Source organism: Colletotrichum destructivum, chromosome 3, assembly GCF_034447905.1.
Source record: "Colletotrichum destructivum chromosome 3, complete sequence".
Lineage (NCBI taxonomy): Eukaryota > Fungi > Ascomycota > Sordariomycetes > Glomerellales > Glomerellaceae > Colletotrichum > Colletotrichum destructivum.
The window spans coordinates 5,304,347-5,326,952 of record NC_085898.1 but is presented as its reverse complement, the minus strand read 5'-3'; the positions used below and the strand labels follow the sequence as shown (position 1 = coordinate 5,326,952).

Here is a 22,606-nt window from a genome sequence, read left to right as displayed (position 1 = left end):
TTCGGGGGATATAAGTTATTACACAGATTCGTGTAAACCGACCTTTTGCCTCGCTTGGTAGAGCCTTTGACTTCCCTCCCTCGTCCCTATTCATCCAACCTTCGATTATCTTTCCAAGATGGCCGCCGTCGAGGTTACCTACTCCCTCCCCAAGGATGTGAACGAGAAGAAGTTCGTGGTCAACGCCGGCGCCGAGTTCCGCATCACCACCCAGGGCAAGGATGGCCGCGGAGGCAGCGTCTCGCGGAACTCCAGGGACCCGGCCCTCCGACCGGCGTACTACTACACCAACGCGCCGTGGAAGCTGCTCTGGAGCGACACGAAGCTGTTCCTCGCGAACATCCTCTTCCTGCCCTGCATCGTTTTCCCCCTCTGGTCCCAGCCCCCGGCCCGGTCCTTTCACCTCGGGGTCGACAACCGGTTCAGGGAGCAGCCTCGCTTCCTCGTCAGCCAGCTCCACCGCCAGTTCCAGGCGTGGGCGCAGACGTACTTCCACTCGGGTCCCATGGACGAGCTCTACCCGTCCTGGAACAACATCTACGACATCACCTTCCACATGATCCTTATCGTGACCCAGTCGTCGTTTCTCTTGTCGCTTCCCTTCCTCTCCGTCTTCTCCTTCAACCTCTTCGTGGCGTACGTCGGCGCCTTCGTCGCCGTCAACTATGCCGCGTGCTTTGCGCTCAACGGCTGGATGCCTGACGGATACATCATGTCCAAGCAGTTCCCGGCCACGGCACAGTGGAGAGAAGACCACGCCGAGGAGGAGTGGATCTTCCTGAACGGCGTCGCCGTCGGGTAAGTTCTTCCCAGCCTTACACACACACAGACACACACTGTCTGTTGGGTCAGCACTGATGCACAAGCAGGAAAAACTGGTTGCAGAGCAACATCGACCGCCTTTCGCTCACTTTCCATCGTGAAATCAAGGGCGTGCACAACCAGACGTGAGTGGACGAGAATCCTTACGTGAAGTTTTGGTATCCCAATAGTAGTGCTAATGTACTTGAACAGCGCCGGAATCATCTTCGATGTCATCCAGTGCCTCCTCGAACGCTGCCTGTACTTTGGCACCGCGGATACTAGGATCTGCTTCTCCCACATCTCGGACGCCCTCCTCAACCCCGAGAAGAAGAAGGTTGTCCTCATCCTCCACTCGCAGGGCGGCCTCGAGGGCAGCATCATCCTCGACTGGCTCATCAACCAGCACCCGCGCGAGGTGCTGCAGAAGCTCGAGATCTACACGTTCGGCAACGCCGCGAACCACTTCAACAACCCGCGCGTCAAGAAGGAGCACGCGGTGCCCCGGCCCAAGGACCGCGCCATCCGCCACATCGAGCACTACGCCAACTCCAAGGACTTCGTCTCGCGCTGGGGCGTCCTCCACTTCAAGAAGCAGACGGCCAAGAAGAACGGCCGCTTCCTAGGGCTCGGCGAGATCACGGCGCTCATCGCCCGCGGCACCGAGACTATCAAGGCCGTGACGCGGCCGGCGGTCAAGCAGGCCGACAAGCTCGACTCGGAGTGGAACGCCTACGAGGGCGCGCTGATCGAGCGCAACGGCTCGGGCCACCAGTTCAACCAGCACTACCTTGACAACATGTTCCCGCTCGACGACAGCCTCAGCAGGGTGCAGACCAACGGGGACGGCTCGCCGCTCCCGGGGACCTTCATGGCGTCGCTGACCAAGGTCCGCAACGACCCGTGGAAGATTGACGAGCAGCGTAAGCTCACCAACGGGACGGAAGGCACCGCCCACCACAACAGCGCGGACGGCGGTGACTTTGAGGAGAAGAGGGTGTACGAGGTCAGCCGTCTCTGGAAGTACGTCAACGGCTACAGCCCGGTGGACAAGAAGTGAGAAGCAGTAGGTGATTATGTGGTAATCTGCCGAAACGCGAGGGTAAAAAAGGCAAGGGAGGTGTGTAGGATAGTTACGTTTGTGTGGTTTGGCGATGTGATTTGTAGAAAATGACAATCAGCACATGATCGTATGGTAGCCAGCTTTGGGAGCTCTATCAACCACGTAGTGCACATGAAACCAATCAACACTTTTTGAATGTGTGGTGAGCAATCTATTGTCGCCCTGATAAGTTGATACATCGTCGTTGGCCTAGATATCCCGGCGGTCATTTAAAGCATAAAGCACGACTTGGATGCATCGGCCGACGCTTGAGAAGTGATATAGCAGCTGCGTTTTCCTGCCGTCTTTCTCCAAGCTTGAAGCCACATACAGATGCATGAAGCATGCATGACGTCGTTCCCGTCCCGAGAATTGATTGTTTTTTAGGCCCAGCCGCTTATGCAGCCTCCTGTCCGGCCTTGTTCTTGGCTGAACTCTTCAACACGCTACCGCAGTGAGGTGCATGATGGTGGTTGAAGACGACGTCGAGTCACCATACCCCCCCGCGCCTGACGTAGTTCTTGTGGTCAATGGATCAATATCTTCTTTTGGTGTCGCCGTCAGTTACGCCTGTGGTCCTGTGTTATTGTGCTTCAGAGTCCGAACAGACTCGGGCGCGCTCCGGCGACTCCACCGTGTGCGTGTGTGGGGACCCGGCGCCGACGATCCGGGCGCGCTCCGGACGGTCTCTTGTAGAAGCCGGTCCTAGAAGCCTTCCCTGCCAGTCTCTTGTCCCAATGCAAGCAACCAGACCACATAAGTTGGAGGTCTGCTGTTCCCTCCTTCTGGGTCCAAGGGCGACTATATCAAGATTCGAGGACATGACTCGTTACGTGTCTGTCCCCTTGGCGTGCGACCAAACAGCATCCTGTACGATGGTCCGAAGTCTCTCGACCGTTTGTTTACTTCTTTGGGACAAGCTACCAACCAGAAGATACGCTCCCTCGTTTATATTGTCGGCGCAGCGAGACCACAGAAAACTTAGCTCCTCATCCACAAGCAATGCTCCACTCCCCAGAACCTCTCTTCTAGCAGAGACCCTCTTTGTCTCCACAGCGGCGTGCGAGTGGTCTCGTTCCCCCAGACCAACACACGGCTCCATTCGAGATGTCTGAGTCGGTGCAAGCCCACACAAGTCATGTACGCCCTCATATATCCATATAAACACTTTCGACATGCCCTTCCGCTGCCTCAACTCGTTCTGAACGAGAACCGCTCTCTGAGCCCCGTCATGGCGAGCCGTGGCAAAGCCAGCACAAGACAGACAGACAGACGGCACAGACGATCACCGGTGGCCAAGGCTTTTTCCGCGGACACTTGATTGCGCTATGCAGCGGTCCGATGTCGACATGAACCCAAAACCTGCCCGGCCATCCCCTCCCTCCCTCCCTCACTTTCTCATTTCACCAACAAGGGAAGGTGACTAGCGCTTGATAAGAGCGACAAGAAACTCTAGTCCCCGTAAAACTGTCTTGTCCCCTTTTATTTTTTGCTCCCATTGCCCAATGGCAGTTGCCGCGCTTCCCATCTCGCTGAGCGTGGGCGTGAAAAAAAGGCGCCTCGTAGCCCCCTACGTCTGCCGCGCAGAGCCAAGCCTCTCCTCGATGCCTTTCGATCCTTTCGAGGCGAAAAAAAAAAGGACACGCCGAGCCGCGCGCGTGAGCGGGATGAGTTACCATCAGGTAACAACTACCATAGATCCTTCACGGGTTGGGTTGTGAGGCTCGAGACAACTCGGGAACCGCAAGGGCGACGACGGCCCAGCCAAGTCTGTCCTGTCCCCGATGAAGGTCCGTCCCCTCTTTCAACCTTGGCTGTCCGCATTGGGGCCATGTTCCCGGGCGGAGAGCGTGAACAAGATGGACTTGGCGATGGTGTCTTTTCGGTCTCTTAAACCAACATCCATAGAATTCCGATAACGGGCCTCTCAGCTCCGTCCTTCTAGCCTTTGTCACTCGTTGGCTGCGGCGCATCAACATCAACATCAACAGCCTCATCCTTCGGGTTCTGAACATTGCGCCTCCGAAGAAACGTTGGTTCTAGATCATCGTCCCAAGTTCACCTTTTGTCAACCCACCCTCGTCTGCTTACATCCCACATCCCGGCCATGCGATCTCCTTTCCAAACTCTGTACAGCGGTTCCGAACTCTCGGGATTTCCTCCTTTGCTGCTGTCGCTGCTGCTGGTTCGGGGCTCGTGTCGCCCTCGTACGAAAATCCCGCGGCCAGATAACCACTTGTAGCACTTGTGGCAGATGTCGTCATTTGCCCTCGGCCTTACTACATCGCAGTCCTCCCCGTGCGCCCCGTTTATCGAGTGGGCTCGCCGCGCGGGGGTGGGTTATTGGGACGCGGGTTGCGGGTAAGAGAGACACAGCTGGATGGGGTTCGACCCTCTCCGATCCAACCCCCAAGTCTCCAGACTCCAACCAGGACCATGGCAAACATGATATTCCTACATGATATTCGTCCACCCTGCATCCAACGGGGGCACACGCAGACACTAGGCATAAGCCGCTGTGGGAACGCCGAGTGCCCCCGTCTTCGGGGACCGCGCCCGATCCCTGTGTATGTGTGTGTCTCTCTCTCCTCCACTCTCACCTGCTCTCTCTATACCTACCCTCTCCTTGCCACTTGATACTCTGTTGTCGCCTTTGTACCATATTTCCCCCGTCACTGAGACGTTACACTCGTGGGCAGCATCCCGGATCCAAGACCAGGGAGGGTAACACGGAACCGCAGTCGAGAACTGACAACGGGCACTCAGGCCGGGCTCACCGGGGCAAAAGAAAAGTTTCCCTAAAGATCGAAAAAAGGGTAAGGGTGACCCTCATTGCGTGCTCTCTGCGAACCCCCCCCCCCCCTAGAACTTTTCAATTGCCAAGCAAGCCAACGGCGACGCATCGAGCCAGCTGAAGCATGGATCGGGCACGACGGGGTGGAATTAAGCCAAGAGGGAGGCCGATTGTGTGATTTGACCCCATAGTATCGAACTGGGAGACATGAGTCGGGGGCACACCACAGTAGACGGACTGCGAGATCGACAGACGAGACTCGAACGGACAACGTGGATATTCGTATATATCTACCGCTCTCTGTCGCGAGTCCGAAACTTTCTTTCTCGCGTGTCCTGGACGAGAGAGAGAGAGAAAGAGAGAGAGAGAGAGTTCATCACCCCTTCGGCTCCTCCCGAACCATCAGGCCGATCCCATCTGTGTGCCAACGGGTGCTACCCTTTCCATCCCCTCTTTTCCCCCTAGTAGTCTGCGCAGAGACTATTTGTTCGTCAGACAATAAGGTCAACGACCTCTAGGCGCAACATCGACCACGATGGTCTTCTCAAGGCTCTTCCCGGGCGGCGACAAGTCGGGCGGCGCCGAGACCGCCGTCCGCGCCGACCCCGAGGCCAGCGACTCGGAGCCCTCCATCATCCACGACGGCGACCTCGCCTACACGAGGGTCAAGGGCGGCAACGGCTCCAAGCCGTCGTACCAGGAGGCCGTCGGCGCCCCAGTCGAGTCCTCCTCGCCCCTGGGCTACCACGTCAACTGGATCGCCATCATCTTCCTTAACATCAACATGATGGTCGGCACCGGTGTCTTTTCCACTCGTAAGTTGGGGTTGAATCCTCCCTCTGCCCCCACATCTTCACCCCTTTTTGGTTACTTAGCAGGAAACCACACATCGTCCAATGGCTAACACCTCATCATAGCCGCCAGTATTCTCAACAGGACCGGCTCTATCGGTCTCGCCCTCATGTACTGGGTCATCGGCTTCCTCATGGCCTCGGCCGGTTTCAGCGTCTACCTCGAGCTGGCCAGTTACTTCCCCAGCCGCAGCGGTTCCGAGGTCGTCTACCTCGAGCAGGCCTACCCGCGCCCGAAGCACTTCTTCCCCGTGGCCTTTGCCGTCCAGTCTGTCATTCTGTCCTTTAGCAGCAGTAACGCCGTCGGTAAGTGATGTGATGAGAACAGAGAGAGGCCACCACCACCAGCTACAAGTAACAAAAGACCACTTTTGCTGACCCCCCTTGGCAGTCCTGTCCAGATATCTCTGGAGAATCGCGGGTACCACCCCTTCAGAGTGGCAGATGCGCGGCGTCGCCATCGCGGCTTACACGCTCGCCGTCATCTGCGTCATCGCGCACAACCGATACTCTCTGTGGCTCGTCAACATCATCGGCGTCTTGAAGCTGACCACTCTGGTCTTGTAAGCCGATCCGTCCCCTTTCTCATCTCCCCCTTCCTTTATCCATCCCAAGCCAGCCTTTCCGTCGGGATATTCCTGCTAACACCCCCCAAAGCATCAGCATCGCCGGCCTCGTCGTCCTCGGCGGCAACGTCAGCCATATCCCCGACCCCCAGGCCAACTTCCGCAACGCCTTTGAGGGCACCACCTCCAACGGCAACGACCTCTCGGGCGCCCTCGTCAGCATCGTCTTCTCCTACGCCGGCTACTACAACGCCTTCAACATGACCAACGAGATCAAGAACCCGATCCCGACCCTCAAGAAGAACGGTGTCATCTCCCTCGGCATCGTCGCCGTCCTCTACATGCTCTGCAACATCGCCTACTTCGCCGCCGTGCCCAAGGCCGAGTTCGCCAAGGCCAGCGAGATCGCCGCCGCCGTCTTCTTCTCCAAGCTCTTCGTCGGCAGCAGCGCCGCCGCCAACGTCCTCAACTTCCTCGTCCTGCTGAGCGCCTTTGGCAACCTGCTGGCCGTGCTGATCGGGTCCTCGCGCATGATCCGCGAGATTGGCCGGTATGTTTTTTGTCGACCAGCCCCCCCCTTCTTTTTGCATAACAATGTCAGAGAACTGACCAAAAAACCCCCATCACAGACAAGGCGTGCTCCCCTTTACCAACTTCTGGGTCTCGACCAAGCCCTTCGGCACGCCCCTGGGCCCCTACCTGCTCAAGTGGACCATGACCTTCATCATGATCATTGCGCCCCCCGCCGGCGATGCCTTTTCCTTCGGTATGTATCCACGGCTTGGATGGCGTTCCGCTATTCAAGAGAGAAAAAGAAATGAAAAACAAAACAAAGACCCAACAGCTTACTAACATACCCATACACACAGTCGTCGACCTGGCTAGCTACCCCAGCGCCATCTTCAACTTCGCCATGACCTTGGGTGTCTTCATCATCCGCCGCCGCCGCCAGCGTTCCGGCATCGGCCGCTCCGAGTTCCGCGCCTGGGACATTGTCGTCGCCTTCTTCCTCGCCATCCAGGTCTTCATCCTTGCCATGCCCTGGTGGCCGCCCAAGGGCGGTCCCTACGCCGGCAGCGTCAGCTTCTGGTACGCGACCTACTGCGTCGTCGGCATCGGCATGTGAGTTATATCCCGCCCGCTTCTCTTTTTCTCTTATATATATAAATTGGTGGAGGAGGCTCTTGGAAGAAGGCCTCCTTTCGGTAGAGACGAGTCGTGTTAAGACGGTCCACTAACATCGTCTCAAGCATCATTCTTTGCATCCTCTACTACATCGTCTGGATGTACGTCCTCCCCCGCTGGCTTAACTACGAGATCCGCACCGAGATCGTCGCCGTCGACGACAACGGCGCCAACACGCAACGCCTCGTCCGGGTCCCCAAGGCCGACGTCGCGCAGTGGGACGAGGAGCACGACGAGGCCGGCAACCTGCGGCGGCGACGCGTCACCACCGAGCTCGAGTCCAGCAACTCGAACGAGAAGGGCGGGTTCTGAGCCGAGGAAGCAGCGGCGGCCCGACACGAAGTTTTCATTTAGAGAAAGTAGCGAAGGAGAAAAAGAAAAGAAGAACAAAGGAGAGGGGACTGGACTGAAATCGGGACACGTAACAAGGATCATTGGCGGCAACAGGAAGGTCACTTCTTCTTGCGGCTTCCCTGTGCTCCCTGTTCTCGCTCATGGTTGTTGTCTGGATCCGGACCGTCGAGAGGGATGGACTTACGTGGCGTGGGATATCAACACGGCATTTTAATTCTTCTACTGATAAAAATGAATGGATAATGTACTCCAACCTTGGTGATATCACTGATGCTAGTAACACTGCTCTGCATGGTACTCGTCAGACACCTTAGGCCGAACTCATACATCTCCGAAAACGCAACACTATGCTACAAAAACGACATCCGGAGTAAGAGTGAGGGACAAGACAAAACAAGTGTTGATGTTACACTCCATCAGACATACACGCCACAGAACTGTTGAGCGGCGAGCACGACGGTGTGAAAAAAACAAGAAAAAAAGGTTTTCCAGGTATCACCGCCAGAATCGTAACCCGAATCGCTAGTCGGCCGATCCACCAATGAACCCATCCATACATGCCCTGACCGTACTTGCGCCTTGAACCTCCTCCCATCAATCAAAGATATCAAAAATCAAACGGCGTGAAGATGTCGGTAAACCACCGATTGTCCATCAATTCCAACCCCAATTGTCCCATCTCGACCTCCCCTAACCCGGCCGGCATCGGCACCCCTCCGGCCGTGAGCATCCCCGGACCCGCGCCGGAGACGCCACTTGCCGCCGCCGCCGGATCCGCTTTCGCCAACGGCGCCATAGCCGCCTCCCACGTGCTCCTGAGACCCTTGATCGTCTTGACGGCCTTGGTGAAGGCATTGCCGTCCTCGACGTCGACGTCGAGCCCCACCTCGGCGCACACCCGGCCGAAGCGGTCGCCGACCTCGTCGAGCGTCGCAATGAGGTCGATGGTGGAGCGCACACTCGCGCGGTCCCAAACCGGGTCTTCGAGCACCGAGAGGCGGTACAGCGCGACGGTGCAGTGGCTCAGCTGCGCGAAGCAGAGGAAAGGGATCGAGAAGTAGGCCGCTGGCGGAAGGGTGAAAAAGTGGTCGAACCAGGCCTTGACGGCGTGCAGGCATGCGTAGAAGATGTCGAGGCGGGCGACGTCGGGCAGGTTGGCGGGAACGCAGGCGCCCGTCTTTGTCGAGAGGGCCGTCTCTTGGATGGCGAGCTCCGTGCAGTGGAGTTGGGCGATGATGCTGTCTATCGGGAGGTCACTCAGTCAGTCAGTTGGTCGGTCGGTCGGTCGGTCGACCTTCCCGCGGGGTAGGCAGAGACGAACCTGTGCTTTGCAGCTCCGAGGGCAGACTCTGGATGATGCGCTGCAGCTGAGTCTGCAGTACCTTGACGTACATGGCCATCGGTGTCTTTGGGCCGTCCATAGCCTCCAGCATCGCGTCGGAACGAGATGACAGCTTGCCGGCCTCGTCCTTGAGCAGCTGCATCTTGACGAGCGCGGCGAGACTACGGTCCGAGGGGCTTTCTGGCTGTTCGTCGAGGATCTGGAGACACTCGTCCATGTGCGACGTCCAGCGTAGGGGGTCCATCTTTCCCAGGAAACTTGCGACGCTGTGGTGGAGAGTCAGCCGGGGCACGATGCACAATCACTGCGGGGGTGAAGTGAAGAGAACGAAGGAAGAGGGATGGGATCCTCACGCCGAGGTGACCAGGTAGCCCGCAACGACCGCCCTCCTTTGCTCCATTGTCCGCGGCATCTGCGACTTGACGTAGAGAGTCGGGCAGACCATCCCGGTTTTCTCCTGGGTGGCCCTCTCCTGAGCGGCCTTCCAACATAGAAAGGGGTTCAGACCATCCAGGGGATCGCGGGATATGCCCAAGTCAAAGATGAGCCCGATGGCAATCTGGCAAAACAGACACATGAAAGGCTTATTACCAAGCTGGTGGTTCGCCCTTGATGTCCAAAGAAAGAAAAAAGGTCAGCAAAACCCCCATTGGGCCATTACTCTACGATGGGGGGCGGTGGAACGAACGCGACTGACCATCCCAGAATAACCAACAGTCCGAGCAGGTAATCGATGCTCCGCTCGTTCTCGACGACCAGCTTTTGGCTCACAATCTGCCGCACCCGCTGGCCCAGCGCGAGCTGCTGGCTCGACACCCTTGACGCAACCGTCATGATGCAGATCCACAGGAACGGCCGCTCGGCCCGGAGCTCCTGCGCCGTCATGGTGGCCCTGAAATTCAGAAAGGGGAAATACTTCAGGTTCTGGCCCCGGAAGGCCTCGAACAGCGCCTCCGCCTCGTCCGGAGACGGCAGCTCGTCACCGTACCCCGGCCCCTCGGGGCTCGCGGTCTGCGTCGGCGTTGGCAACGAGTCCGCTCTCGTGCGATCGTTGCCGCCGCCGCCGTCTCCGTGGGACGATGCCGAAAAGAACTCACTGCTGCGGCGCATGTCCGAAGATGGCTCCCTGACCGCCTTCGTCGTCGCCGTCGATGATGACGAGGGGATGACGCCGGGAATGTTGAAGTCGACGCCGAGGTCGGCAGGGAGATCCGGACGGCCCGATTGGCGCAGCAACGTGACGAGGCCATCGAGCTTCTCTTCCAGCTGGGCCGTCCTGCTGGAAGGCGGCTTCTTGGAGCGCCTGCGGATCGGGTTACTCGGCTGACACGTCTTGCTGAGGCGGTGGCAGCGCTCGCACGCCCCGCCGACAGGGCGGAGGATGCATTTGCATTTGGCCCGGGAGCAGTTGGTACACGCCCGCCCGTACGGCGCGGCGATGCCGGCCTCGCTGCTGGCCGAATGGGCCGCCGACCCCGAGTCGCGGGTTTCAATCCCGGTCGGCATCCGGGATTGGGGTGAGCGGAAGAAGAAGAAGAAGAAAGAATGCGGACCGAAGGCCCGGGTTTTCCGGCCCGGCGAGCGGCAGCCCCTGACTCGACTCGTTGCGTATGTGCGTTGGGTGATCACGACGTAAGTCACAGCGTTCCAGGTCGGTCGGACACAGGGAGGACGCAGGGGGGCGGGGCGGATCGAGTCGTTGCGAAACTTTCCGAATGCAGCCTCAAGAGAGTACAGAGTATAATCGTCATGAACCGGGCTTCAGATTTCGTTCCTCTCCGCAACAGCCATGTAGTACCGTAACTGAAAGGAGAGTCGACCAGCGGTGGGAATGGCAAAAAAACAGAAGACGTACGAACTCCGGCGGATTTGGCCACTGGGGGGTGGGCGATCTCGAGGACCCTGACGCATATGTACGTCGTGCAGACGGAGTTGGACGGGAAGAAATCAAAGTCCGTCCGTCTCCAGCGGGCCATTCGGTGCTAAGGGGAGTTGTGGCTCTCCTGTGGCGTTGGTGTGGCTTGTCGCTGGTGCACAGACGATCGGCCAGGACTCGGGATTCGCAAAAGGCCGAATTCCGGCCCCGGACATCTCGTCTCAATCTCATGCAGAGTGAGTGAGTGAGTGTGTGGCATCAAGCGAGCAAAGAGATGACGATGAGATGAAGACGCGCGGATTGGCTTCGAACATCAAACACATGTGACAAGACACACAACAGCCACTGCTTCATACCGGCTGCCAGGTGTCTCCATCCACCCTCCAGATTGATGAAGGACTTGGTTGCGCATCCTTGTCATTCAGGCAAGCAAAACATCACATCACCACTGGGACTGGACACGAACCTTTCAATATGGCACGGGTATACGATTAAAGAGTTATCAAGCGACGAATCCGAAACGCCTTCGTGCTGCTTTGAGTGGTGCAGCATAACCTCAAGGGAAGTATTCCCAGGCCCTTGATGCTGCCATAACCGCAGGAAAAACAAGACACAAACCGCAGCCGCCAACGTCTCCGTAGAGCCGGCCGAAGCCAATCGTCGACTCGACCTCCAACGCCAAAAAAATACTAAGAAGCTCATTACTCCCTCTCCCCACACCACGCCGCTTTACTTCAGAGAGCAACGCACGAGAGAAGACTTGCCACCCGACCCGATCCATCCTAGTTCCCGCGCAACACAACTACCACCACCACCACCAACACCTCCTCATGAATCTCAAAAGACAACACCGATCCCCGCCCAGGGACGGCGTCGCAACGCCGCCCGGTGCAAGATCACAAGAGTTAGTCGCAGGGTATTTTTTGAGTCGTACTGTACAAGATGCCGGTCCGAAATGACGTAGACACGTCACCACGTTGGTTGTATGAGAGTCTCTGGTCAAGAGGTAAATATTAATCAAGAGGTGAGTCAAACGCCACCGCCCATGAAGGCGGCAAGGTCGTCCAGTTCGAGGAGCTGTCGCTCAAACGCGGAGCACAGCTCACTGGCCGTCATGTCTTGGGGCACAGAAGCAGCCGGCTCCGAAGACTGAACGCCGTTGCCAATGGGCGGCTGCGGCAGCATCTCGGTGGACTGCTTGATCTCGGCCTGCTGCTGAGGGGGAGGAGGGCTTGCCGAAGCGGGAGTGCCGACTCCGCCAGAGCCCCCGTTGATAGTCGTAACGCCGGAGCGACGGGGGGGAGGGGCGGGCGGCTCGCTATCGCGTCCGCTGTCACGTCCACTTTCGCTGACGGAGGCGGTGTGGTTGTTGAGCGGGGCCTGGGGCGCCGCGGCGTTGGAAGACTGATCATAGTCCATGGCGTCCGGGTTGGTGTCGGGGTTGGACGCGGCCTCATCCTTAACGGAAGCCTGGTCGGCGGGCACCGCTGTGGGAGGAACCGAGGTGCCGCCCACGCTGGGGCTCGCGGCACCGGCATCATTGCCCAGCACTCTGTGCATGACGGCAAGATGGCGAAGCCACGAGCTGATCAGAGGCCAGGTGTCCACTCCGTCCTGCATGAAGTGGAGGCCGTCGCGCACAATATGGCCGGCCGTCTCAACGGCGTTGGGAGGGGTGAGGCCCTTGAGAGACAGGTAGGCGACCGTGGCACTGGCCGTGAAGGAAGAGAAGAGCATGAAGATGGGGAAGCAGATGATGCCCTCCTTGTCGAAGCCGGCCTCAAGCGCCGTCAGCATGGCAATGGTGCTGTGGCACGAGGTGAAGAGTCTGTCAATGATCTCGTGGCACTGGGGCGTCAGGCGCCAGCTCTCGAGGTTGAATCCAGGAGCCGTTACATATTGCAACAGTCGGCGGCGGTTAATGAAGATCGATGCGCAATGAAGCATGCAGTGAAGCATGGCGTAGGTAAAGCCAGAGCCCATGGTGATGTGCAGGTTGATTTGACCAGGCTTGTCGACGTATTGCATCGAAAGAGAGGCACGTAGACGCTCAATCTCCGCCATGAGGCCGGAGCAGACGTTGTCGTTGAACGTCTCGGTCGTTGTGGTCATCAGCATCTGGACCACATCGCGCCATATGCGTGTGGCCAGGACGATCTGGCCGAACTCGCCCACCTCATCGGTGCGTGTGCCGGTGGGCAAGCGACTGGGGTCCGACAGGTTGATGGTTTGGACAAAGACGGCATTGCCAAAGGCAAAGTTCATGTCGGAGCAAGGCAGAGAGACATCGGAAGTGTCGTTAACGGACAGTGCCGGCTGTCGGCCCGGTGTGCTGGTGAGCAGGCAGTCGAGGATGTACAGCAGCCAGAGCACGCGGCGGAACGACTCATCCTGCAAAAAGCGGTCGGCATCGCTGACAGCGGCATGGTGGCTGTGGAGGATGCGGTACATCTGGACCATGCGGCTAGCCTGGCCCAGGTAGATGTAAGCACGAACAGCATTGCGGGAGCCCCACTCGTGGATGATGATCAAGCAGATGGCCTGGATCTCCGCCAGGCTGGGGGTGTCGAGGTTCTGATTGATGATGCCCATGGCCTTGGCGGCGAAGTGCTCGGCGGCTCCGGTCGCGCCGGATTGTCCGCCATAGCGCCTAATGAGAGTGGGGGAGCTCCTACAGGGGCACCAGGTTAGCGGTCATCCGCTGAAGAGCGAGGCGAGGGGGGGGGGGGGGGGGGGGGGGGGGGCGGCGGCGGCATGGAACTGAGTCGGCCGAAAGTCAAACAGGGAAAAAGAGTGGACGACTTTCCCCCCGGCCCAAGTCCGCACATATTTGGGCACAAGTGAGCCGATGCGACACATCCGACCGGAAGGCCGCGCCACCCACAGAAAGGACGGACGTTGCGGGGGGAAGGTAGTGAAACACAAGAGGGCGGAGAGGGTATTGGAATCGGGTATCGGCTAGGCAGGCCAGCGAGGGTGGAGGGGGGATGAAAACAGAACGGAAACAGAGTTCATACCGAGCAGCGCACGTGAGCAGAGCGTAAATGAGGGCCGGGTCAAGAGAGGCGTTCTTGAGTTGCTGAATGAATGACGGCTTGTGGAAGGCAACACAGGCCGGGTACGTCTTGGAAATGACGCGTTCGCATTCTTGGATGAGCTCCGGAGTCAATCTGGCGAGGGTTCAAGTCAGCATTCTACGCACGCGCCTGGAGCAACGAACAAAATGAACCGGCGACTGGGCCGGGAGAGAAGAGTGGAGTATGGGGTGGAGGAGACGGGATGCGAGTCGGGAAATGAGAATGGGGATGGCGCACGAAAATGGACAAGGAATGGGTAGCGCCGCCGCCAGGACACGGCCCCGAGGCCCAGGCTAGCGGCGGTGGAAGATGCCGTCGGGTTGCGAGATGAAATGCTGTCTTCGGGAAATCGAGGCAGAGGCAGCGGATCTTGGGGAAGACCAAATCAAGCAAGGGGGTGTGAAAAGGGGGAGTGGGCAGATGAAGCACAAGCAATGACCTCGCGCATGATGAGAAGGGGAGAAGGGGAGGGAGGGGACAGCCACCGCGCCCAGGCCGCATGCAGAAGGGGCCGAGCTCCCCTCCCTGCTCGGCGGCGGTGGAAGGCGGCGGCGGCGGCGACACGCCCGAAGGACCAGAATAGCACACGGGGCACTCGGCGCGAGGCAGTTTGTGCGCTCAAGAGGGGGGCAAAAGGTATGGTAACAGAGAGATGGAGAGGCGGTGACGAGCAAAGTAAAACAGGACAGCGCGTTCTGGACTTACTTCTCGGGTGTCTGGACGTGACGAGACGCGGTAGAGGCCGGGTTGGCGGCACGAACATCGCCGGCCGGAACCGAGGCAGGCAGGCTCTCGCGCGCTGGGCGATGGGCAGCGGTGTGACGGGCGGGTGACTGGCCGTGATGATGGGCCATGGACTCGGAGGGCAGATAGCATTCGTGCATGCCCTTGGCACAGTTCTTGCAAGGAGCGCGACCGTTTTCGTAGACGCACTTGGTCTTGCCCTTGCGGCAGCGGACGCAGGCGCCGCCGGCTCGCAGGGCGGTAGACCGCACGACGCTGGCGGACATGATGCTATGCAAAGCTACGAGGGTTTGCGTTGATGTCGTCGCAGTGATGAGAAGTGTCTTGACTTGCGACGCGACAAGATGTCTTTGCTTGCTGGCAAGACCCAGGCGACGATGAGGCGCGCGTCGGCTGATGTGTTGGGTGACGGGGGCGGATGGGACGCGACGCGATCAGGTCTGTGTTGGGTGACGATGGGTGGGGTTTGGTGGTGACGCGACGGCGACGGCGACGACAACAAGTACGACGACACGGAGGTGACCGGCGTCAAGAGGCCGGAGAGTCAACGAGGTGAAGTTGAAGAAAGGAAGAAAAGGAGGAAGAGTTCGGGGGTGGAAGGGGAGCGGGAGGAGGAGTGTTTTGTTGAGGGGGCTCCGGAAGAGAAGAGAGTTTTGGGGCCGGGTGACGCAGAGAAGAGAAGACCCGTCGCGCCGAGATTATGGAGAAGGGTGGCTCCAGAAAAAGGCGAGACCCCCAGGCAGGAGCAGGAGGTAAAGCGGGCGGGCGGGCGCGGCGGCGGCGGCGCAAAGGTCAGGACGCCTGGAAGGGGAAGAGCGCTTGGGGGGGGAAGGCAGGAGGGAGGGGGCGAGGGAAGGAACGGGGGACGGGGGAATGGTGGGAGGAGGAGGACGGTCCCACAACCAGCGACCCGAGAGAGGAGAAGAAATCAATCAAAATCGAGTCGGGGCAAGACTAGCGACCTCCGGGACTGCGCCGGAACAAAATGATGTAAATGGTCTTGTTTGGAAAGGGGGATGTGGCTTCTTCGCCTTGGGTGCGTTGTGGGAGACAAAAAGGAGAACGAGAAGGGAACCGGAGCACACGGTCGGCCGTGGTTTCTCGGTGGTGGCCCTTGTGGGCGACAAAATCCGGGCGGTGGTTCCTCAGGCTTTCGGCGGTTTGAGAAGGAAAGAGGGGGTGGCGTTAGGGAAACGGTGAGGGGTGTGATGGTCAAAGAAGGCACACGCCTGGAGTGGGCAAGCGGGGGGGGGGGGGGGGGGGCGGGGGGGGGGGGGGGGGGAGAGGAAGAGAGAGTTTGGCACGCCGCCGACGGATGGTGCTGATGGAAATGTCAAAGATGGGATTCAATAATGCATTGGACACATCGGCCTAAAAGACGACCCCAGGTAGACCTGGAGGAAGAGAATCAAGAGGTGATCGAGATTGCATGTGGCAGGCAGACCTTGAATCTGGCAGAGGCAGAGGTAGAGAGAGAGAAGCAGAAGACGGCGACGGTGACCCGGAACCAATACGGAACGCGGGCGGCGGCCCTCGCACAGGTTTCTCTCCGCCTGCTGCAAGGTATACCTATTGACCATTCTCTTTTTCTTTCTTCCATTTCCGTGATTCCCAACCATCTTCACATCAGTTACTTGGTTCAAGAGAACGCAGGTCTTCTCATTGTTTGAACCGACTCGACCAACTTGACCCGATTCTTATGTTGACGCGGCTGCTCTTCTTTCTGTATGGTGGCCCCCGATGAGACGGACGGATGTCGCCAGATGTCCATCTCCACTCAGGGCTGGGCGCGGGTTGCGGACGCGGCAGCATTCGGCGGGGTCCTCCTTTTCTTTCTTTTTTCCACCTTGCTTTTCGGCAGAAGGGTGGGAAAACGGATGGGGGGCGTGTCTTTTGGAAAAGAGCAGCTAAGTTCTCTAGAAAAAAGTGAAGAATCGCACAGGTACTTAGAACTAAAGAAAGAAAAAAAAACTGCCAAATCAGAAAGAGCCCTCGGGAAGAAAGATGGGGGGGAGACGACGGCAGGAGGGAAGGGGGAAGCGGACGAGGGAATGCCTGGGGCAGACACGGACCGACAGACACAAACACGGACGCACCTTTTGGGGGGGGGGTTCTCTATTGAGGTTTTACGGGCGGATCGGCTGATGGTGCCGGAGCTGAATAAGGAGGGACGGGTTACGGAGGGGGAAGCAGGAACAAAGTGGCCCACCCTGCCATGTCTGCCTTCCGTGAACCCCCTTTTCCTTTCCGGTGTCATTTACACCACCGGTGGTACTTTGCCCTACTGCCACTACGCCGCATTCTGGAAAGTACTCGGCTCTCCGTCTTTGGCACCCGCCTTCCCCGCCCTCTTGTACATACCTACCTGTCTCGGGGCGCGCGCGCGTGCGCTTGCGTTGCCTGACACACTGTGCCGGACCAGAACCTGCCTGTTTATCGTCCACCGGGACGGCAATCTCGCTGCAGGTGCCTGCCTGTCTCCAGATCTCACCCCAGCAGGTTGTGCCGAAAGCGCCTGCCCCCATTTTACTTTGTGTATGGGAAGGGAAGAATGACATCTCATCAACGGGGCATCCGAGGCATCTGAGGCATCCGTAAGAAACCTCTTGATCAATCCTTCTTTCTCTCTTTTATCTATTTTAATGTTCCATCTCGGCCTGTCCTCAGCAAACACTTAACATACTCCCGATCAACCCCCTCCTTCCCCATCGCATTTCTGCCCAACCCACGACTGAAAAACACAGAACAACAACCCCCTGGCTGCAAAGAGTACCCGAAAAGCCAAAACGATAAAGTAGCGCCACAGTGCCTGGTGGTAACCTCACCGATACGCCTTGTGTCTCGCATCCATCCGTCCTCTGCCCTCCGTCCGTCACCGATCGGTGCGCATCCCGTTTGCCAGGGAAACCCGCCGTCTGCTGGGAGGCCCGTTGCTCCATCTCTCCCCGGCCATCGGTGCTCTGAGCAACCTTTACATGCCCATTAGCAGTCTCCGGGCAACTTCCACTGCCCTCGCGAAATGCTATCCTGAGATCGATGTGCATCGCAATAAATATCAACTCTACTTCATTGACCGCGTTCGCGGGTCCCACGACCACCGCCGAGCTTAGCGCTTCGGACCCGACCGGCCCTTTGTCTGCAACTCTCGCCTGCGACCTCGCCGGGCCCACCGAGTGCTACAGCGCTTCGCTCATCGGCAGCACAGAGTCGCAAACCATGTCATGTCCGCGGTACGCCGGGCTTGGGCCCACCCACAATAGGAAACACGGCCAGAGCGATCGGGCGACTTCCACCACCCCCCCACACACTGAAAGTTCTCTCCCTGTCTTGAGCGACTCGACAACAATGGTCGTTGGGCACTGGCCAGCAGTCTTTCAGCTTACAGGGCCATATGACATGGGGGCGTGGTCGACCGAACGCCGTTGGCTGGGGCCAGAATCGCCGTCGCGCCCCTGGTCGCCATCGCCCTCCGTCTCGGTTGTCTTTCCCCCAAATTCCACGGAGCGCCCAAATCCCACCGGCGGTAACAGGTTGACGCCTACAGAGTACACCACACTACACTGCCTGCTGTGCAAATTGCCGCTTCCTTGATTCAGCATCCAAGATCTGCACGGCGCCAACCTCGACCGGAAGAGCGCCCTCCACCGCTCGTTCACACGTTTACAGACACAACGGAAATGCGGCGCCCGGCATGACGCCTCCCATGCTACGCTTCGCCCCCGTGTTTTGGTTTGTTCACCTATCCACAGCACGGCCCTACCGACCGAGGTCAAAGGAGGCCCGGACACGAGGTAAGATGAGTGTAGCCGTCCGCCTTCTGGCCGTCCGTCCGTCTCTCCATGTGCATGGCCCCATTCATTTGCCGGAGGCGCTGTTCGCCGATTCTCCAATCCAGCAGCTAAATATAAAGTGCATGCTTACTCTGGAGTACATCGTCGCTGCTTGCATCTGGGGCGGGGCCGGTGGCTGTCAGCTTGGCTTCCTCCGTCGACGGTGGCACGGTTTGGATCTCGGTCTACATTCTCTTCTTTCGTTGGCCAGCGGAAAGTCTCTGTCACTCAGTCAGCCACTGCGGATTCCAACATGCCATTCCAGCGACTGGGGGCAACCGCCTGAGCTTACGGTCCGTCTGCGCATCTAGAGTACCTACGTTGGCGCGGCCTCAATCGCCTAAATGACATCGTGGAAGGAAAGACCATATCGGCCGTCGTGTGCAAAATCAGACACGGCAAGAAGGTGCCGCTTCGCCCCGGCCAGCCATGCTTTTTGTTCCGTCATTGCTCCGGGGGACACCCTTCTCTCCTCCCCCTTGCCCGGTTCTCAACGTGGAACGACAATCCCGAGGACGTTCAGCGCCATCTCGTTCCGGCGACGCGCCAAAATTTTGGTCAATCAAACTCGACTTGCCCTCGGGCCTGGACCTTTGCCTCATCCGGCCCGTGCTGGATGGAGCTGGAGCGTACATGCACGCGCGCCTGGAGCAGCCCCCACCCCGGCCGTCGTCCACGATTCACGAGCATTGGAATCACGAGCATGCGAATGCTTAACGCTCTGTCGTCACGACAATCCTCACATACGGTTTCACGCCACATCTGGCCCCATTCGTTGACGAGCGTGCGCAACTGCTGCTCTGTCACGGGCGAGACTGTATCGGCGGCGTGGGACAGTACACTATGGCCACCGAGGCGGAGATGCGTCGGAAAGTGGGGACACCGCTGTCATTCCGTCGCCCTCATCGCCCTCGACCCTCGGCCACTCACTCGCCTTGCAAAATTTGTAGCAAAGCCTTTACGCACTGATTCGAGGACAAAGCCGGGCCTGTCGCGGCCTCAAAACCCCCAGAACGACCATCACTAGAGACACGATACGTTCCTGTGCAGCGTAGGAAGTACACAGCGTGCCACCTGTTAGTCTCTCGCACTGGAAACAGAATGCAAGCTGCGCTCAACACACTGCAGCACCACCATCTCAACAGGTTTCCACAGTTGCGTCAGGTTTCGCTCCATTCTTCTCTTTCGGCTGGGGAAGCGCGTTGCGTCGCACTCGTACGATGCGGAACATCCAAACGCTCATCCCCGGCGACCGAAGAAAGCCTATTTCAGACCGTTCGGCAGATCCCCAGACGGGGCTGACGGCTGGCGGCTGGCGGCTGGCGGCTGACTGGCGGTGGCCTCTCTCCCATCTCGTTTCGCACGTTTTATTCCGATTTCTTCCCCGGCTGGCAGCAGTCGCGACATTGGAAACCAGCTCCTCACTCATTTCTCTAGAGCATCTGGAGACTGGAGCCCCTGTTCCTTGGCGACGCGCTTCGTTTGTGCGACTTCGGACATGGCCCTTGAAAGTTGAAGCCCGTTACCAACGGACAGTGTCCAAAATGTTTCTGCCGGCCTGCCGGTAACTTTACCACTGCGGGTGCCTCCTCCCTCACAACCCACTCCGACCCGGGGCTTGTGTCAGTGCAGCTGAGCTCAGCGCACCGGTCCGCGGCACAAACAAAAAGCAGGAGAGACTGATGCCCTTTCGCCTCTTCCCACCCTGCAACCGCAGGACAGCGTCATCTGAAACCCTACATCTGACACGACGGACGCAGGTTGTGTGACCTCCCCCCCCCCCCCCCCCCCCCTCCCCTTCTCCAAGAGCGCTCACACAGAAGAAAGCGAACGATTTGGCACTGCTTGCTCATCGCCTTGAGGGGCTCGGGCCGTGGAGGCAGCACCGACGGTCCACAGAGGCATCAGCGGCCGGAGGATTTCATCGTCAAATCGCCGCTGAAGATGACCTCCCAGCGCAGCGGTGCGCCATTTTCGTCAGTGGGAACTGTCGCCGCCCGGTACGGCCCCCCCGGTCACCTGATGGCCGCTGACGACGCCACGCTGATTTCTCCGTGTCCTCCGGAAGTCGCATCCACTTTTCTGCCCCTGCTGTCTCCAGCCGGAGACCTCTTGCCCAGCGCGACTACGCCCGGAGTTGATGTCATTTTCCAACACACCTCCGTGCTGGTGTCGCCCTCGCCCCGTATTTGTCTTGGGAGCATGCACTCAGGGCCGGCACGGCTGGCTCCCTCTTGGTTCTTGACTTTTCTTTGTTCCCTCTCACCAACGACGTGTGACGGAATCAGCCCGACGATGACCAGCCCCCCGCGCGTGGACGCGAAAATCTTCGAAAGAATGGATCATCCGGGTCTTTGGTGGAACGGGGGCGGCCGGAGAAGGCCCAAACCCATTCGGAATCCAGCCGACACTCCGTCATGGCTCAGGTCTGCTAGGACGAAAAATGCTGCCGAAGCGCCTGTGAATCAAACCAGCCGAAACAATGGCATCTCATCTCTCCTCTTATACTCACTGTTCAAACGACTGACTGGCGATTGACACACGCCCCCCCCCCCCCCCCCCTTCCCTTCCTTCCCTTGAATGGGGGCACGGGGACCTGGGTGGGGTGGCGTTGTGCGTTTTGGCCTTGCGGCCTTGCAACATGTCGTTTTAAGTGGATCTGTTCGGGAAACACTTCCGCCGGTTCCCGGACTACCGGCGCTGGCTTGATCCACTCGGTGAAGGGTTGAACGCCTGAGAAGTCACACCGATGGCCCCGCACCGAGCAATCAAAATCCCTCATGTCCGCGGCGTCGCCTGCCGCGACGCCCGCGCGTGACGCCTGCGAACACCATTGTGGCCCGACGGATCTCCTGTCCCTTCACGATATTCCTCCCGCTGACCCTGCTGCCGTCGCATGCGCGAAAGCATCGTCAATGCAAAGTCGACCTTGCCTGTCGGCCGTGAGAATGGTTCCACGGCGTACAGGTACGGCCGAAGCAAACCCCCATACCCGTGTGGCACCCTCCTCATTTCCTCATTGCCGCCCTCCCTGCTTGCGCCCCCGGCAGCAGGCGGCACCTCGGGGTTTGAACGGTATTGTTTTTTTTTTTTTACTTTTGCACCCCTGTAAGTCATAAATAGCGATCCGGACGCGGTATCCTTACATCGGCTCAGCTTGGTTTGTGACGTGACGTACGGAGTGGCTCTGTCCCCCGCAACTTTGATTATTGAGAAACCCACGGCGCCGTTGGCCTCCCGCCTACCTACTTGGCCAATGAGGCCAAAACCGTTATTCATTGATAGAAGCCATGAAAACATATGTATAGCCGAGTTTTCGGTTGGCGTCAACCCCGACTGCGACACAAATATTCGGAGATAAAACCACTTCCGCCCGGGGATTCGCCCGGGAATTCGCCCGTTGCCACGGACAAAGCTCAGACACGGGGGATCCTCGGCCCCTCCGGCACGCTCCCGGATATGTCAGCGGGATCCTTGGCATCCCCGGTACCAAAAGGTGCCGGGGAACACTTCTGGACACCATACTTATCGTACTATTTACTGTAGCATACCGGCTCGATTTGATTAAGTCTGCCCAGATGTGCCATGGCATGGCTGACTACCGGGCTGCTTCTAGGCGACCACCACTGCGAGGCTGCTGGACCGCTCGCATGAACAATCCTTCAGAACATCTGTCGGTGTCGGGTCTCAGTGCAGTGGTACGAACGGCGCTCCAGGTTCGCTCGCGATTGCACAACACTACATGAGTTGGCGTTTTTGGGGTTTCTTTTCCATTCTTGTACGCGTTCTCCTTTTGACACTTTACACAGTACAAGCACGAAAGTTGTGAAGCGGTCCGAGTGACCAGAATAAATCGGGCTGCTTGATAAAACCTGTAGGCAACATCCCGAAATGCAAACTTGGCACCACAAACTTCCTGTCGCATACTGGTGACGCCAAACATATGCATAGCCCGGCCTTGGCCGTTGATTATTGACATCATGAAATGCCTCTGTAACTTCCCTTGGCGCGAGGTCTTACCGATTACCTCTTGTGTTCAACTAGGAAACGGGTCTTACAGATACGTCGAATCTAACAAACTAAA

The 22,606-nt window shown here is 58.5% G+C and overlaps 7 protein-coding genes across 7 annotated transcripts; 4 read left to right on the top strand and 3 right to left on the bottom strand.

Moving 5' to 3' along the window:
* Positions 1-118: 118 nt before the first annotated feature.
* CDEST_05739 (uncharacterized protein) lies at positions 119-1,861 on the top strand (the record flags this gene model as incomplete). The annotated part of the gene is made up of 3 exons (XM_062921898.1): positions 119-798; positions 870-947; positions 1,015-1,861. 3 exons carry the CDS (start codon positions 119-121, stop codon positions 1,859-1,861), a joined length of 1,605 nt encoding a protein of 534 aa, XP_062777949.1.
* A 3,371-nt stretch (positions 1,862-5,232) lies between these two features.
* Positions 5,233-7,611, top strand: CDEST_05738 (Putative amino acid/polyamine transporter I; the record flags this gene model as incomplete). Its single annotated transcript, XM_062921897.1, has 7 exons — positions 5,233-5,512; positions 5,615-5,854; positions 5,940-6,111; positions 6,206-6,664; positions 6,744-6,880; positions 6,984-7,236; positions 7,365-7,611. 7 exons carry the CDS (start codon positions 5,233-5,235, stop codon positions 7,609-7,611), a joined length of 1,788 nt encoding a protein of 595 aa, XP_062777948.1.
* A 279-nt stretch (positions 7,612-7,890) lies between these two features.
* On the bottom strand, positions 7,891-10,861 carry CDEST_05737 (Putative zn(2)Cys(6) fungal-type DNA-binding domain-containing protein). Its single transcript, XM_062921896.1, has 4 exons — positions 9,693-10,861; positions 9,349-9,603; positions 8,975-9,261; positions 7,891-8,895 (listed from the first exon to the last, which is right to left on the bottom strand). The coding sequence occupies exons 1-4, from the start codon at positions 10,499-10,501 to the stop codon at positions 8,261-8,263; spliced, it is 1,986 nt and encodes a 661-aa protein (XP_062777947.1). The 5' UTR covers positions 10,502-10,861; the 3' UTR covers positions 7,891-8,260.
* A 481-nt stretch (positions 10,862-11,342) lies between these two features.
* Positions 11,343-16,654, bottom strand: CDEST_05736 (uncharacterized protein). Its single transcript, XM_062921895.1, has 4 exons — positions 15,997-16,654; positions 14,654-15,921; positions 13,889-14,041; positions 11,343-13,542 (listed from the first exon to the last, which is right to left on the bottom strand). Exons 2-4 carry the CDS (start codon positions 14,956-14,958, stop codon positions 11,901-11,903), a joined length of 2,100 nt encoding a protein of 699 aa, XP_062777946.1. The 5' UTR covers positions 14,959-15,921; positions 15,997-16,654; the 3' UTR covers positions 11,343-11,900.
* Positions 16,655-17,271: 617 nt separating this feature from the next.
* CDEST_05735 (uncharacterized protein) lies at positions 17,272-18,731 on the top strand. Its single transcript, XM_062921894.1, has one exon. The coding sequence runs from the start codon at positions 17,729-17,731 to the stop codon at positions 18,281-18,283; it is 555 nt and encodes a 184-aa protein (XP_062777945.1). The 5' UTR covers positions 17,272-17,728; the 3' UTR covers positions 18,284-18,731.
* A 1-nt stretch (position 18,732) lies between these two features.
* CDEST_05734 (uncharacterized protein) lies at positions 18,733-19,401 on the bottom strand. Its single transcript, XM_062921893.1, has one exon. It carries the CDS (start codon positions 19,155-19,157, stop codon positions 18,912-18,914), a length of 246 nt encoding a protein of 81 aa, XP_062777944.1. The 5' UTR covers positions 19,158-19,401; the 3' UTR covers positions 18,733-18,911.
* Position 19,402: 1 nt separating this feature from the next.
* CDEST_05733 (uncharacterized protein) lies at positions 19,403-22,373 on the top strand. Its single transcript, XM_062921892.1, has 2 exons — positions 19,403-20,285; positions 20,350-22,373. Exons 1-2 carry the CDS (start codon positions 20,205-20,207, stop codon positions 21,058-21,060), a joined length of 792 nt encoding a protein of 263 aa, XP_062777943.1. The 5' UTR covers positions 19,403-20,204; the 3' UTR covers positions 21,061-22,373.
* Positions 22,374-22,606: the final 233 nt, after the last annotated feature.

What these genes read in the sequence shown, in the direction of transcription:
- CDEST_05737 (XM_062921896.1), bottom strand. Translation starts at nt 10,501, where the DNA reads ATGCCGACCGGGATTGAAACCCGCGACTCGGGGTCGGCGGCCCATTCG. An exon ending in CTGTTGGTTATTCTGGGATG is followed by an intron (nt 9,604 to 9,692) that starts GTCAGTCGCGTT and finishes TTGGACATCAAG; the next exon opens with GGCGAACCACCAGCTTGGTA. An exon ending in CTCGGAGCTGCAAAGCACAG is followed by an intron (nt 8,896 to 8,974) that starts GTTCGTCTCTGC and finishes ACCTCCCGATAG; the next exon opens with ACAGCATCATCGCCCAACTC.
- CDEST_05736 (XM_062921895.1), bottom strand. Translation starts at nt 14,958, where the DNA reads ATGTCCGCCAGCGTCGTGCGGTCTACCGCCCTGCGAGCCGGCGGCGCC. An exon ending in CACGTCCAGACACCCGAGAA is followed by an intron (nt 14,042 to 14,653) that starts GTAAGTCCAGAA and finishes AACCCTCGCCAG; the next exon opens with ATTGACTCCGGAGCTCATCC. An exon ending in CTGCTCACGTGCGCTGCTCG is followed by an intron (nt 13,543 to 13,888) that starts GTATGAACTCTG and finishes GTGCCCCTGTAG; the next exon opens with GAGCTCCCCCACTCTCATTA.
- CDEST_05735 (XM_062921894.1), top strand. Translation starts at nt 17,729, where the DNA reads ATGTGCATCGCAATAAATATCAACTCTACTTCATTGACCGCGTTCGCG.
- CDEST_05734 (XM_062921893.1), bottom strand. Translation starts at nt 19,157, where the DNA reads ATGTACGCTCCAGCTCCATCCAGCACGGGCCGGATGAGGCAAAGGTCC.
- CDEST_05733 (XM_062921892.1), top strand. Translation starts at nt 20,205, where the DNA reads ATGCCCTTTCGCCTCTTCCCACCCTGCAACCGCAGGACAGCGTCATCT. An exon ending in TGACACGACGGACGCAGGTT is followed by an intron (nt 20,286 to 20,349) that starts GTGTGACCTCCC and finishes CACAGAAGAAAG; the next exon opens with CGAACGATTTGGCACTGCTT.